This window comes from Lepidochelys olivacea, assembly GCF_965140295.1.
Source record: "Lepidochelys olivacea isolate rLepOli2 genome assembly, chromosome: 2".
Classification (NCBI taxonomy): domain Eukaryota; kingdom Metazoa; phylum Chordata; order Testudines; family Cheloniidae; genus Lepidochelys; species Lepidochelys olivacea.
In genome coordinates, this window is record NC_140412.1 from 195,932,985 (window position 1) to 195,949,369 (window position 16,385).

Consider the following 16,385-nt stretch of genomic DNA (forward strand, 5'->3'; position numbering starts at 1 on the left):
ACCACTGAAGTCAGTGGAAAGATGAGTCTCCCACATCCCAGGTGAATGCCTTCACCAGTAGGCTGAAATGTCTAACAAGGTGGCTGTCACCACCTTCTCTTCCTACAGCCATTTGGTGAATGGCATCTAAGTCCTGAAATTTTTTTTTAGCTGCAACTATTTGGCAAATTAATGTCAAATTTGTGCTGGCAAGGAAACATACATACATTCTTCATAGCTGAAGCTTCAAATGTAGCCCTAATTAGGGTACATTACCCAGAGATAACAAAGGCAGGTCTGAGCATCACTAAGTCCATATAAAAAACAGCAACAATTACAGCTCCTAGCTAGACGCAGACAGGACAAGCCATGATGGATCCGATAGGACTCCCAGTTTACAAATTATCCTGGTATTAGGTAGGCATATGCCATCAATGAATGGTACACTTGTAACACCAACCCACCTAATTCCTCTAAATGCTTTTCCCTACCAACAAGCAGGTTTGTAGTCTTGTAAGGTTTGAGCTGCAGCCAGTCTGCATTTAGTTTCTCGGGCAGGCAGGGGGAGAGTAGTGAGACTGCAGAATTAAGTTTTGCTGTAAAGGAGATTCAAACCCTGATCCAAAACCAACTGATGTCAACTGGAGTCCTTCCATTGACTTCAACAGGCTTTCAATCAGGCCCTTAATTCAGAGTTATAACGCACTGATAGTATGCTTTCAAAGCATATTGTCCTTTAGTGCCCTCATATGCACACTGAAATGGGTGACAAGATAGAATCTGTACAGCTAATCCTTTGGGAAAATGAACATCCAGTACAACAATTCTGGGAAGAAGGACCAAATACATGGACTCCCAAATGGTTACACTTTGGTGACTGCAGTATCTTATTGGTGGGTGTCTGTTCGAAGCGTTAATATTGAATTCCTTGATGTCAGTGAGCTGTAGCTCACGAAAGCTCATGCTCAAATAAACTGGTTAGTCTCTAAGGTGCCACAAGTACTCCTTTTCTTTTTGCGAATACAGACTAACACGGCTGTTACTCTGAGACCTATAACAGTAGTTTATAGACAGCTGTAAAATATACTGGGCAAAAAACATGCTATGTTCTGACGTCCAGGGTGTTTCCCAGAAATAGCTAGAGTAGAAAAAAAGCCTGCAATGCAATTTTATTTTGTAAGTGAGTGTATTTGGAATTCAAGATCAGAGTCTGCACACTGAGTTAAGACACACAGTGCAGGGAGATACAAGCTCCTCTGCACCTCTATCCTGACCATCAGCCTCCTGCTTTTTCCACTGTTGTGCCTCTCAAGACAAGGTTGATAGTTTTATCAAACTTTTAAGAATGAAGTCAGTGTGTTTGTTAAGTCCAAATCCCTCTGTACTTTACAAGGGATCAGAGTTAAAAGGAGCAAGAAGAACCCCCTATGCTGCACAGGTCTCATGTATAAAATTGAACATTTAAGATTGGAATCCAGTAAAAGTGTATATAGGGTGTCTTGTTTAAATTAGTAATAATGCTTCACACATGTACAGGACTTGTCATCCAAGAACTGACAATCCCACAAGGTCCTATATCCTTTTTATAATAACGCCCTATCAGACTGCAGCAATCCTTGCTTTAGGAGGAAGAAATTCAGCCTGTCAAAGCTCTGATGTTGAAGCTTTGAACCTCAGACTATATTGCCCCTTGTTATCAAGGCCAAGAAAGATCTGAAATGCTTAGTATAACAGAGCATAAGGATATATCAGCATTGCCTCAGAATCTCTTTTGCTCACCTTGTCATACAGGTTGCCTGGGTTTCTTTTGTCATCCTCATCACTGCTGTCTTCTATTGGTGGATTTTCCCTCTTCATATCATCACCCAAATAGTGCTCAAACACATTGGAGAAAGCAATTGCTGATAGCATACAGACCACTGGAGTCAAAGTCAACATCAGACGAACCATCACACCAGCAAAGTAAACAGCACTGATTGCATACAAAGCGACTGCAGAGACAGAAGTCCACCAATGACATTTAGCTATTCTCAGAAGAAATCGCTATGTCATTAAATTAGCCTCAGAAATAAAGATAATATCCCCTAAATGGGGTTGACAGCATCTTGTTATATAATGCACATTTATAGCACGCATCTTGTTAAATATTGTAAAAAGCTCTTATTGAATAGTTTACAAAGACTGTGTCACATCTACATACATCCCTTTTATCCCCAAAAGGCTTCTTCAAAATCTAACTTTGCAGCTTTTAGTGAGAATTAGAGCCCAGTTTTGATATTCATTAACAGCTTGTGATATCTCACCAAAAATGCGCTCTAAATGAACTGGTAGAAGGAATAAAATTGTGTAATTTCATTTGATAAAAATACAGCAGAATGGATATTTTGCTGAAAGAGAAAAATCAGGTTACAAGTTGTAAGGAATTACATAAAAACTGATGTGAATGTAAGTCATGACATATATAATCACTCCACGAGATTTTGCAAATGTACAGGGGGTTGTCAGCATTTCAGTTCCAAGCACATACCTCCAACCACTTAAACATGGTTTTTCTAGCAACATTGTAAGGTAACCCCCCCTTGTCCCTCAGCAGAACAATGTTATCATTACAGAATGCTTTTATAATAGTAAGAGCACTTTTCACAAGAAAAAAATGCCCCTGTGTACACTGGGCAGGGAAATTGTTACAGCAACTATCATTTAGACATTGTTGCTAGGACAGTTTCAACCATGCGGACTGTCTCATAAATTTTAACAATTTTATTGTTTATAGAAAAGGAGAGCTGCAATGGAAATTGTTCCAGACTGTCACTAGTTTAATTTGGAAATATTGAAATTCACTAAGGGATGATATGATTTAAGTATTAACTAAAAAATGAGGTTCTCCACCCCCACACTCTGGCCCCTTTCATGCTGGATCAAAGGTGCTGGAGCAGAATGAAGGGGCCCTGAAAGCCCTGGTTTTGGCTGGTACATTGAACCATATTAAGAAATTTAATATTTTCAGTACTATCTCTTGGAAAATATTTTATCATCTCCAGTAAATCAAATTGCTATAAATTGTGTTCAATGCTATGTGGCGACAGCAAACTTTACAAAAGTGTCTTTATCCAATATCCACAGTTGTTGAAGCCTTCTTCTAATACAAAATGCACACCAGCTTTGTTATGGGATGCAAAGCACACCAAACGAAGCAGAACTTTGATGAAGACAAAATTCTAGAAAATAATTTTTGAATATGTTCTTACCAAAGACTCTTTCATCATTGATGTTTTTGATACAGAACCACAGCCCTGCTGGGAAAGTACACACGAGAATATGTAGATCAAAAAAGAAGGAAACCCATGTTGTAGGCTGATGCTCAGACACAGAGGCAATGATCGGGATGTGAATTTTCGCATACCTTGTTTAAAAAAAATTCAGTTCAAATTATTTTGAAATGATGAAGTTGCCAAAATTGTATAAATCAGAATTCTGAAGCAAATTTAAAAGTAAACATTTTAATTTAAAATGTTAAGACTTTATTCAGCAGAAGTTTGAGGCACCTTTTCTATACATAATATGGTCCCATATCTTATGATAGTCAAGAAAGAGACAGTTTGGGCACATATTTATTTTTTAACCCCAATATTAAGGACTAATTTTGTGGAATCAAAAGGTATTATTAAAATGTTTTGCTCTGTCCCCTGGCTAAATGCTAAACCAAATTCAATAGAATCAAATACTCATGCTGCTATACAAGCCATTTTTAATTTTGGAAATTCATAACACATCTGACCAATTAATTGATTTGCAGCACATCCCCTTAAGTTCTTGATGCGGACAGTTTCAAAGAGCTCTCCTCTTTGCAATTTTCTCAGTGCCTTAAGTTATCAATGTTAGCTACTGAGGTCAGCCTTTACATATATAAACCATGCAGTTGCTGGAGGCCTCACATCCATTTTCGCACTGAGGCTTTGGCCTTGTCTACACTAAGAAATTATGTGCGTTAAATACTCAGTGCAGAGTAGGCCAAATTGCGTTTAATATTATGTCTTTTAATTGTGGTCTGCTCTAGGGTTAAACACTACCACATGACACGATGCTGAACAGTTCTTTGTCTACAAAGACAACTAAGTCATGTTTAATATTGTGTTAATGTGTTCTGACAATATAATTTTCTAATGTAGACAAGCCTTACAAGTGAAAGGCTGATTCTACACAGCTCACTCCATTTAAGGGCATAGAAGAAAGCAAGCCTGTTCTTTACATGCGCTTGAGTGTACTGTTAATGACAGGAGTTCTGACTTTAAGCCCTTTATACAGTTTGATTCATTTTATAGTAAAATGTGGCAGTAATTATGATTTGGCAGAGCCCAGGTTGCTGGTACCTTGAGCTCTTGTGCCCCCCACTCCTATAGAACTTCAAAACTTGGTTCTACAAACAGAACCCCATGTGAGCGAGAGTCTGGGGGGAGAGGGGAGTGTTACCCCTGAATTGTGCGGTCTGTTTCCCCAGAATTTGATCAAGCTAATTGAAGCCATATTGCGTGCATTCAGTCACCATGAATTAACAAAATAGAACACCAATAGTTAAGGGATAATTTGGACAAGCAGGGCTTTTTGAGGCAAGATCAAATACTAGGTGCAGGCTTGCAGTTTCTGCTAATCAGAATGGGAGGAGGGGAGAAGAGTCAACAAATTATGAGACAAAGAAAATAAGTGGATAGAGACATTGAGTTTGGGTGCCTTTGATATAGAAGCTTATTACAACTAAGGTTGTTAGGAATGTTTCTTTGGTAAGTAGTTGACTGAAATTAGGAGAAGTGATGATCCAGTAGGGGGTCACTATGAGCTATGTGTTTTGTAAAAATTAATTATAAAAAGACTATATAATAGAGTGTACTTTGGAGCAGTTCTCTGAAGCTATCCTGAGAGACCTTTTCCTGACACTATACTCCCCAGCAGTGAAGCGACTGGTCATCACTGACCTGCTGCTGATTATTCAATATCATCTCAAATTTTAGGTAATTATTTGGGATGTCCTAAATCTATTGCTTATGTCTATGTATGCTTAAATCTAATAAATAGTAGTTTTAGATAAAAGCACGCTTATTTGTATCAATCTTTCATCAGATGGAAGTGCTGTGTTCCCATTGCTTATTTCTGACACTGCCTGGAGTGAAACAGTTAAGTTACCACTGCTTTGGGTTCTGAAAACCCTGGGTAACGTGTATGTAAAATATTTTTTTGTAAGTTTTACTCAGATTTACCATTAAGTGACTGTTTAATTATTCTATATAACATTTTCAAGGACTAAATTTTAAAAAATAGTTTAAAATACCCATATGTGTACAAACGGAATTATTCACACAGACTGGACATTTGCAGATGCATGCTAAATGTATGAGTGCTAAAAACTTGTGTGAGAGATAACTGTCATTAAAGATTCATGTACGTTTTGTGCAAAGTCCGTATATATTGCATAGGTATAACTTTAAAAAAATCTGTCCCCAAATGTTAATGGAACCTTTTTAATGATATCGTATTTTATAGATGCAAGTGTCTCAAATCTCAGTTGGGGAATACTTTTTTGGTTCAAAGAAAGAGTTCCACAGAAGTTGGAATCTTGATAGTTTTAAAATAGTTGCCACCTATCTATCTACAAACACCTAAAAGAGGCAACATTTTGAGGAATACCCTCTCAATTGTCAATAAGGGAAAAACTCAGCAAAATGTCAATGTTTGGAACTATATTGGTCACAGTTTCAAGACAGGTTATGTAAATGCTCTCTCCAAACACTGTGTGGAAAATTTATATGTGAGCTCTTATTGATGAGAAGTGGGATGGAACGTGTGTGTTTTATATTTCAACAAGACATATAATTCACAATTCCTCTATCCCTACTTACCCAGTGTCCCACAGTGAATAAAACCTGCCACTCCATGGAGCAATGTAACCTGAAAAAGTCAATGAAAAAAATACTCTGCTTAGATATTTAATTATAATGATTTAGATATTTCTTCAGATGTCTGCATAAGCATATATTACAATGCAAGTTTAAAACATATAATTTATAGAATTATTTCTGTCAAATAGACTTGCTATGATACAGTTTATATGCATAACTAAAAATGATTCTCCTCTTAAGGAATTAAGAATTATCAGCCTTACAGGACTTACACTATACTGTACAGATTCAATGTCATCATCACTCACACAGCTCAACAAATCATCAAGAGGTGGAGTAGTAGTTAAGACACATGTTCCAAAAATCAAAGACAGTCTATAGCGTTTGGAGAAGGGAGATATTCAATCAAAATAAAACAGAACAGACTACCTACATACTTTCCTTGCAAAGTACTGTTCCTAAGTCATCAACATTTCATCTAACATTTGATTTCTCTAATGCCATCACTGCAGTATCTACATGCAACAGTGAATGCATACTAGTATTCAGACACCCTGATAAACCTTACATAAAAGCGTCAGGCTTTTTGAACGTGGCTCTAACACAAAAAGAAAGTGATGATACTGTAGATCTCCAAGCTGAAAGAATTATTTTATTTTATTTTTCCTTCCCCTGTCATTTAATGAAAACAACACAGAAAAGTATTAAACTGAAGCATGAAAAATAAAATCTCATCTTTTAATCCTTATGGCTTTATGCATGGAGTAGGAAGAAGTTCTCTCAAGTCTGCATGTCAGCTGAACATAACTGATTCAAAGTTTTAATCTCTTATTCTATATAACAGGAGGTGCTGAGGGCAAATTTGTGTACACGACTTTATTTTCCCCAAACCACACCTTCTGTTAATAGTACAGATACATATTTACCCTTTGTTTTCAATATTGTTTTACCCTCTATAAATGGATGTAGAGTAGTTTTACTACTACTAAACTGAAATATTGTAGGTTCCTACAGATACCCCTTTTCTCGCTGTAACTTGGCGATTCAATTTAGGAGCAAAACTCCAAATCTGAATACTCCTGAACGTTTTGAAAATTAAGATCTAGGCTCTGCAAGTTCATTTCCATCTCTTCTACTTTCTACTATGAATAATGCCCTGAGAAAAAATTTTTAAACATCAGCGGCCAAATTTTGCCCTTGTATATCTGCCTGAAAAGTTCCACTGAAGTAAGTGGGAGCTGCTCACATGTATCTGAAGGCAGATCACAATCCAGCAAGTTGTGGAAGTGTTTGGTAAGATGTATATTTGTTCTTTTTGTAACTTTTCAGCTCAACAGCAAAACAAAAAGATTGCTGTTACAACCCTGAACACTAAAGTCAGCAGCATTTTTTTTGAACAACTATGTTATACATTCATAAAGAAGTTTTACAAGAAGAGGAATATTAAGACGCAAGAATGCAGTTACTGTAATGAGGTTTTGAGTCTTGAGAAAGTTTGCATTTCAGGGAATAGAGCAAAGCTGGCTTTTAAGGTCAATGACACAGATCCGTGCAGTTTCTTGTATGTTCAGTGCTTTCTCAGATGTTCAGTTAAGCCAGGAGGCTAGTGGATTTCAATTTTAAAAGCAATTAGTAATGTGAGAATTACTGATTTGACGACATCAGGGTTCTGATTCAGTAAGTATGGTGTACTGGCACATCTCTTTCTTGCTGCCATTTTTTCCAGAATTTTAACATTTATTTAAAATTTTTTTAAAAGTAACTCTAGCAGTTAAGGATGTTGAGATAGCCTCAAAAACATGAGCGAAGTGTAAAAAGATGCTATGCCTGCATTTGTAGAAGCTGAAACAATAGCTCCAGAGGTGCCACCTGTACATTCATATCACTGAGTGCTAACTCAGATATTCAATGGTATTTTGGCATAAGTGACCAGGCTTGGGAGACATTATCTACCTCCCCCTCAATAAGATACACCCAAGGAGCCTAAAAGAGCATAGCTGGCATCGCAGGCACCCCCAAAAGGGAGCTAAACTCAACAAGTCTAGTGGGTCACATAAGCCTCACCTAGTGGAAGTCAAACCCAAAGTACCTAGCAGAGTCCAGGAGTGCATATGGACCCCAAAGAGAGGGAGTCAAACCAAAAGAGCCCTGAAAGTCTCATGACCATATTCTGAAGATCTGCACAATAAATTGTTAGCAGCATCACTTGTGGGTGGATCTTATTTTGTGGGCAGGGCTTGGAAGAGTACCAGTACCTTTATGTTCTGACTTCTGGACATTAACAAGTGTATCCCCAGTTTTCACAGTTTTGAACTGTATAGTACATTATCTCTTTTCCACTTTCTTCCCCAAAGCCTAATTTTATCTGTTCCTTTTCATTATTTGAGAAAATGATGATTTACAATAGTTTACAAAGGCAAGGGACAATTTACAGTAGAAAACTACAACTTTCTTAGATTTTTACTTTTTTTTAATATAAATTTGAACTTCTATCTTCAGTGCACTGTGAAGTAGAAAACACATAGGCTTCGAACACAGACACTTGCTTGCCTCATTTAAATGTCTTCCAGGCACGTAACAGAAATGATGGGTTAAATAATTTTTCTTTTAAAAGCAAGAAAACATGTTTAACAACCCACTATATGCTTAACAGACTGCCACTGACCAACTGGAATTTCATTATACTGATATCCTCTTTAGGTTTTAGTTATCTATTTTAGGTTCAAATCTGGCTGAGGTCACAAGTGAATTTGGTGATCTCATCGTAGCCTACATCACACATTTGGTAACATCATAAAAAATCCTGTCCAGGAGGCTCAGAGTTGGAACAACAGTGTTTTACTGGACAGGCCTAAAGTGCAGTGGTGGGGCTCTAATAAGAACTATCTAGAATCTGTTCACATACTGTTTAATTTTAGTCAGACAAGAATTATTCCTACCCACGCTAATTTAAGAGCATTCATCAACTTTTATCTTCACCTTAAAGTACACACTCAGTTCTCATTTGCGGTCTCTTACCTGTATATGTCAAATAGATGACACTCAGGAATACAACACCAGCAGCTAGTGACACACCCAAGAAGAACAAGGTCTGGAATTCTTGCTTTGTTAGTCTGTCTCTCAAATACTGCAAAAAGGCATAGGCTTGCAAAAGTGCAAAAACACCTGTTTAAAGAAAGAGGAAAATTCTTGTATAAATTCTCCAGTAGAACAAGCAATAACTGGTATAGCTATGGAATCCTTTGGCCAAGGTTATGTCTCCACTAGCACTTTTGTCCATCAGGGGTGTGAAACCCCCCTTCCCCCCTCCCCCCCCCGACATAAATGCTGATGTGGACAGTGCTATATTAGCAGGAGACGCTCTCCTGTCAGCATATAGGGGCTATACAGGAGACCTTACAGGGTGCAGCTACAGTGGTACAGCTGTGCTGCTGTAAGGTCTGTAGTGTAGACACAGCCTATGTTGGAAGTCTGGGAAACACATTGTATGACCTTTTAAGAAGACTACTGCAATGCTTACCCTTCTGGCCAAGAACCCATTAACCCCTATACTCATTTGATATGTGATCCACAAGACTAATTTGCAAGTTAGATCACTCAGGTATCTTTAAAGTAAAAAATGTTGCTGTTGATAAAGGGAAGGTACTCCTCTATTGAGGAGTCAGGGGACACTACTTCCCATCAGATTCCCAGTTTGTTGTCATTGGTACTTGCTCCAATGACCCACTCTGCAAAAATCTAACACAGGTCTCCTGAAATCAAACAATAGATGGCCTGTATCTTGGGACTAATGAAAAGTAAATTTTCATACAAGAGGAGCTGACTGAAAAATGTAAACTATGAATACTAAAATGTAAAAATCCCTCATATAGAATGTTTCACACTGAACAATTTCAGAAAAAAATCAGAATTATTTTAAATTATTTATAAATTCAGTTGTTCAGTGGAAATTATATTCTACCTACCAAACATTCCAAATACACCACTGTTTTTGATACTTAAAAGTCACATTATATTCCAAAATTACAGTTGATCTAGTAGTAAATACATGACTGTCATATTGAGAAATGATCTAGTTCAATACTGGTAAAAGATTTACTACCTCCATTAACTTACACAAAAAAAGGATAATTTAACAATTAAAAAGGCATCTCCCCCCCTGAAATTTACTAAATTGCAACATTTTCTATCCTTACCAATTTAATTAGCTAACATGTTTCTCCTTAACAACTTACATAATACAAAGGAGGTGAACAGCAACTTTTTTACCACAAATTCGTGGAATTCTTTGATGCATTAAAATTTTTGGAAATATTAAAAGAATTCTAGTGTTCCTACCTGCAGCAGCCATGTGCTCACTTGTTCTAATTGGCTGAAAGCCCACAAAAGGTATCTGCATGGATAATATTAAGCCCACAATGTAGAAAGTGCTATATGCTACAGAAGAGAAAAGGGGAAGAGTATGAATTACTACATGATATTTCAAAAAACCTTCACTACATCTCAAAAACAATTTCAATTTTCCTTTTATTCCCACCTGCAATGACACATAATATAGCAGAATACATCATTTAGGTATTTGTAGTATTGATTTATACTACACACTATTTTTCTTCAGATTTACTCTGAAGAGATCTTCGCAATTTTCACAACAGGAACACACTCGTTAACAATGGCTCTGGAGAAAGCAAGGAGACCTCTGTTACTAATTGCACTAATATGTTCTTGCAAAGCATGAAAGAGTAAATGTTTCTTCTTTAGTTTGAGAGGTAAATGAAATCAATAGTCCATCCACCCAAGACATCTTCCTCTTGTTTGCCCTATCCCCAACAAAGAACTGATATCTGCAGGATAAGCGGCATTAGAAGAAGGAACAGAAGATGCATTCCATATGGAGAGAAAGGAACAGACTGGGACCATTTAGAGAGGAGACAATTGAAGTATACAAAAGAATGAATGGCATAAGTTAATGTAAATCAGTATACCTATTTGCCTTTCTCCTAATACAAGAAGGAGCGGACATTCAATTAACTTGAAAAGCAACCAAAAAAATAAGTAAGTAAGTAGTAAATAAATAAATAAATAAAAAATAAAAGTACCTTAAAAGAAACCCACAGTGCACCATATATATTTTTAAACTTTGAAACTCAAACCACAAAGGATTGAAAGCTAAGAATTAGGTCGGATTGGGAGGGGGAAAAAAGGATTAGAATTTACATGAACAATACGAACATCCAGAGTAAAATATTAGATAAAATTCGGAGCATTTTATTTTGAACGGCCTTCATGCCATCATGCTTCAGGACAAACCATCCACTGCCTGAAGAGATTTGGGAGAAACTTTCCATTATGAAAAAAGAAAAGGAGTACTTGTGGCACCTTAGAGACTAAACAATTTATTTGAGCATAGGCTTTCGTGAGCTACAGCTCACTTCATCGGATGCATACTGTGGAAAATACAGAAGATGTTTTTATACACAGAGACCATGAAAAAATGGGTGTTTATCACTACAAAAGGTTTTCTCTCCCCCCACCCCACTCTCCTGCTGGTAACAGCTTATCTAAAGTGATCACTCTCCTTACAATGTGTATGATAATCAAGGTGGGCCGTTTCCAGCACAAATCCAGGGTTTAACAAGAACGTCTGAGGAAGGGGGGAAGGACGGGGGGACCACAAGGGGAAATAGGTTACTTTTTATAATGAATCAACCATTCCCAGTCTCTATTCAAGCCTGAAGTTAATTGTATCCAGTTGACTTCCCAACTGTCAGGGTATTTAAGCACTGGAACAAACTGCCTTGGGAGGTTGTGGAATCTCCGTCATTAGAGGTTTTTAAGAACAGGTAGATAGATAAGTATAAACTGCCTACGAATCACTCTTTTCCCCTTAAATTAATTCCGACCCCCACAATTTGAAAATATATTTCAGTATTAAGGTGTCCACAACTAAACACAACACAGTCTCACCAGAGTCATATGAAAATGGACCATTGGCATGGCTTTTGGTTGACGCATGAAGGTACATATGAATCTTTAGCGCATCAAGCATGTAAATATCTTACAACAGTGCCATGTAAACCCCTGTTCTCACTTTCAGGTGACATTGTGAACAAGAAGTGGGCAGCACGGTCTCCTGCAAACGTAAACAAACTTGTTTGTCTGAGCAATTGGCTGAACAAGAAATAAGACTCTGTGGACTTGTAGGCTCTAAAGTTTTACAGTAAAAGCTTTGTTATCCAGCATGTTGGTTAATTAAATATTCTGGTTAACTGAGAGTTATACTTTATCAATGGAATACCAATTTTCAAAGAATTAGAATACAGTAACTCCTCACTTAACATTGTAGTTATGTTCCTGAAAAATGTGACTAAATGAAACGATGTTAAACTAACCCAATTTTCCCATTAGAATGAATGTAAATGGGGGAGGGGGGGGAGAGGGTTAGGTTCCAGGGAATTTTTTTTTTTTTTTTTTTGACATACAGTACAGTACTATAGTTGGGAGGTGCCCCTGCCTTACCCCACACAGGCACAGCCCACTGGCACTGGAGACAATGAGGCAGGCAAAGAGGCTGAAGGTGCTGTAGGCTAGGAGAAGCACGTCACACAACAGCAGCGGCAGCTTCCCCTATTCTGCAAGCATGGGGAGGGGGGGTTCAACCCTCGGCCCACCTACTCCACCCCTTCCCCCAAACCCCACCCTTAACCCACCTCTTCTTCCCCCCACCCCTTCTGCCCCTTTACTCTACACACCGCATCCTCATTCCTCCTCTCTCCCTCCCTCCCTCCCTCCCCGACTCCTGCCCGTGGCAATCAGCTGGCTTGTGGTGTTCAGGAGGGAGAGGGGAGGATCAAGGACACGGCAAGCAGGCTCCCCCTCCTTCCCCTGCCTCCTGAACACCGCAAGCCAGCTAATTGCTGTGGGCAGGAGGCAGCTCCCTCCTGCCCACGGCAATCAGCTAGCTTGCAACATTCAGGGGGCAGGAGGGCGGCGGGGGGGAGCAAAGACACAGAGCGCAGCTTCTCCCCTCCCTCCCCTGACTCCTGCCTGTGGCAATCACCTGGCTTGCGGCATTCAGGAGGCAGGGGGAGCCTGCACACCAAGTCCTTGCTCCTCCCCCCCGAATGCTGCAAGCCAGCTGATTGCTGCAGGCAGGAGGCAGAGGGAGAAGTCGCCGATCCGCGGGATCTGCCAGCGGGCAGGAGGCGCTGGGGGGCGCAGCATAGGGGAGCTGATAGGGGGGCTGCCAGCTGTGGACAAAGCAGGCAGCCAAACGACATTATAGCAAAGCATTGCACAACTTTAATGGAGCATGTTCTGTAATTGAAGAGGAATGTAAGCTCGAAACAACGTTAAGCGAGAGGACGTTAAGTGGGGAGTTACTGTACAATAAAGTGAATAAAGTATAAAATATGGAAGAACAGTATATACGTATTCACCAATCCAGTAGTAGTACTGCACTGCAGAGTGACTGGTTTCTTGAAGCACTTAGGGTTATACAGGTAAAGTTTTCTGTACAGTAGATTATATTATGACACTACATATCACTATGGGCAGTGCATGGCATACACCCAAATCACTAAAAATACACTTAACACTAAAACTACACTAAACATAGTTTAATCTTTGGTGATTCAGAAGGCACTTCAGGATCTTGCAGTGCCTCAGGTCATCATTATCAACATCAATTATCATTGTAGATATAGAAGGTGTAGGAGATTGGGCTGAATCTGTAATGACCCTATGACAGGTGTGGGCAAACTTTTTGACCTGAGGGCCACATCTGGGTAGTCCATGAATGCTCACAAAATTGGGGTTGGGGTGCAGGAGGGAGGGCTCTGGTTGGGGATGCGGGCTCCAGGGTGGGGCAGAAATGAGGAGTTCAGGGTACAGGAAGGGGTTCCAGGCTGGGGAGTGGGGTGTGGGCGGTGAGGGCTCCAGCTGGGGGTGTGGGCTCTGGGCTGGGGCTGGGGATGAGGTGTAGGAGGGTGCTCTGGGTTTGGAGGGCAGGAGGGGGATCAGGGCTGGGACAGGAGCTTGGAGTGTGGGAAGGGGTGCAGGCGGGTGCTCTCGGCTGGTATCGAGGGGTTTGGAGGGCGGGAGGGGAATCAGGGCTGGGGCAGGGGAAGAGGCTCAGGGGTGCAGGCTCCCGGTGGCACTTACCTCAAGCGGCTCTGCATACTGCCCTGTTCACAGCCAATGGGAGCTGCAGGGACAGCGCTTGGGGCGGGGGCAGCGTGCAGAGCGGAGGCCCCAAGCTGCCCCTACGCGTAGAAGCCATGCCTCTGCTTCTGGGAGCCGCATGGTGCGGCCCCCAACCCTGCTCCCCAGCTGGAGCGCGGGAGGGGCCATGCTGCTGCTTCTGGAAGCTGTGTGGAGTGGCCCCCGGCTGGAGCGCCAGAGCGAGGCAAGCCCTAAACCCTGCTCCTCAGAAGGAGCTCAAGGGCCGGATTAAAATGGGTGACGGGCCGGATCCGGCATGCAGGCCATAGTTTGCCCACTCTGCCCTATGACAAACCCTGGAAGCTGCTTTTTTGAATAAATCCCTGATATCAGCTTGCTTACTTGTCTTCTGCTTCTTTTGCAGAAAAGTAGAGTGAAGAATGGGCACCTGCATAACCTGGTGGATAGTATACTAGGCCCAGTTACTAGACTGAAGATTTGTATTGGGAGATATCAGAAATGCAGGTTAATAGAGCTTTCTGATTGATAAAGTGTCAGATAGCACACCTTTTACAGTACATTGTGTTATTTTTGAATGCAATTTTTTGTATATAATTCTACATTTGTAAGCTCAACTATCATGATAAAGAGATTCTTTAGAAGGGTGAATTGAAAAATACTATTTCTTTTGTTTTTCACAGTGCAAATATTTGTAACCAAAAGTAAATATAAAGTGAACACTGTACACTTTGTATTCTGTGTTGTAATTTAAATCAATATATTTGAAAATGTAGAAAACATCCAAAATATTTATTTAAATGGTATTCTATTATGGTTTAATCGCGATTAATTTTTTAAATTGCGTGATTAATCGTGATTAATTTTTTTAATCGCTTGACAGCCCTACTTTAAATATATTTTATACCTTTTTAGAATATCTCTACCTTTTATCATTCAAACTGGAAGTACATGACACCTGTTAGAGAAAGCTCAGCCTCATCTCTCTTATTTCCTAGTTGAAAGCTGACTAACTAGCTATCCCAGTTCTGAACCCTGGAAGCGGACACCTTAAGGGAAAATGGTAAACTAGCCACCCAGCCGTTCATCACAGAACGTTCCATAATCATTGCGCTCCACTATTGGTCACTCTAACTTTACTTGGCATCAAAGAGATTTCCAAAACAGTTAGCCGCTTCAACCCAGACTTCAATTCTCTAGACGTTCCTGAAATAATTCTTGATTACAAACACTATCTGTTCAAAGGTGGCTTACAGTAAGCTGAAGCTTTCATGCAACTTTCAGGATAGACTTTAGCCTTCTTGTCATTTCTTCTCCTGGAAACTGGGGGGCAGCACACTTGCTATCACTTTTACAAATACTCTGGGCCACATTCTTTGCTACAGTCCCAATCCTGCGATGAGCTCCCCAAGGACGGATCCATAAACCCACACAAAGCTCCACTGAGTTATAAGAGGTTCCATCCATGCAAAGCTCATAGCAGGATCAGGTCCTATATTTATTATTGGTATTTCTGTAGCTCCTAGGAACCCTGATAAGGAATTAGGGCCCCACTGTACAATGCACTGGACAGACAAGTAGCTAAAATAACCAGACGCATCAATCAAGATGACTTGCCACCTTTTTGTTTCTAGTGGCTTCCTTTCAGCATTTGTTTTTGAGCCCTTGGTCTGGCTACTATTTTATCATCTATGTCAAGGGAATATATCTTTGCTGTATAATACTCAATTTTCAAGGAACAGTTATAAATATTCGTAACACCATAAAAATGTTGTAACACTGCCATCCTGTGGAATAAAAGTAACTGACATGCATCAGTGCATGTCATATTTGTCTAATAAACTATCTCAATATAAAGCATCACTTTTAAGCCTCCTATATTATTGTTATGTTTTCTACATAATAATTTATTTTTCCCCTACTTTATTCACCTCCCCACTACCTCCCCGCAAAAGTTTGGGAAAGGCAGAAAGTGTGACCATCACAGTCAGATTCTCCCTTTCCCAGAAGTGCCTAAGAATTCTTGAAACAGAAAAAGAAAACCTGGTGCACTGTGCATGCTCTATTTTGATACTTCAATTCAAACTATTATTAAAATTCCTCCAAATCCCTTCATGCTTTGAGGATCCCATACCCAATTTTTAATCCCAACTGTATTCCACCTTTGAGATTCCACAATGAAGGCAACACATATTCCTGTTTAATCTGGAAGTGACAGTTACTTGCATGAAACTCTCCCCACTCTGAATTAAATACAGGCTTTTCCACATGGCTACCAGTTCCCTTCTGCCTGGGAGAGAAAAAAACAGCTAGGGTTCTAATTCAATGATGTTA

General features: G+C 39.7%; 1 protein-coding gene across 1 annotated transcript in view; it reads right to left on the minus strand.

Annotated features, from left to right (window-relative positions):
• STT3B (STT3 oligosaccharyltransferase complex catalytic subunit B) overlaps positions 1-16,385 on the minus strand; it is a 74,124-nt gene that overhangs the window by 12,314 nt on the left and 45,425 nt on the right. The window contains exons 6-10 of the mRNA XM_084619222.1: positions 10,209-10,307; positions 8,889-9,035; positions 5,871-5,919; positions 3,228-3,382; positions 1,759-1,970 (exon numbers count right to left, since the gene is read on the minus strand). Coding sequence (XP_084475348.1) covers positions 1,759-1,970; positions 3,228-3,382; positions 5,871-5,919; positions 8,889-9,035; positions 10,209-10,307 — 662 coding nt within the window. The remainder of the gene's footprint in view (positions 1-1,758; positions 1,971-3,227; positions 3,383-5,870; positions 5,920-8,888; positions 9,036-10,208; positions 10,308-16,385) is intronic.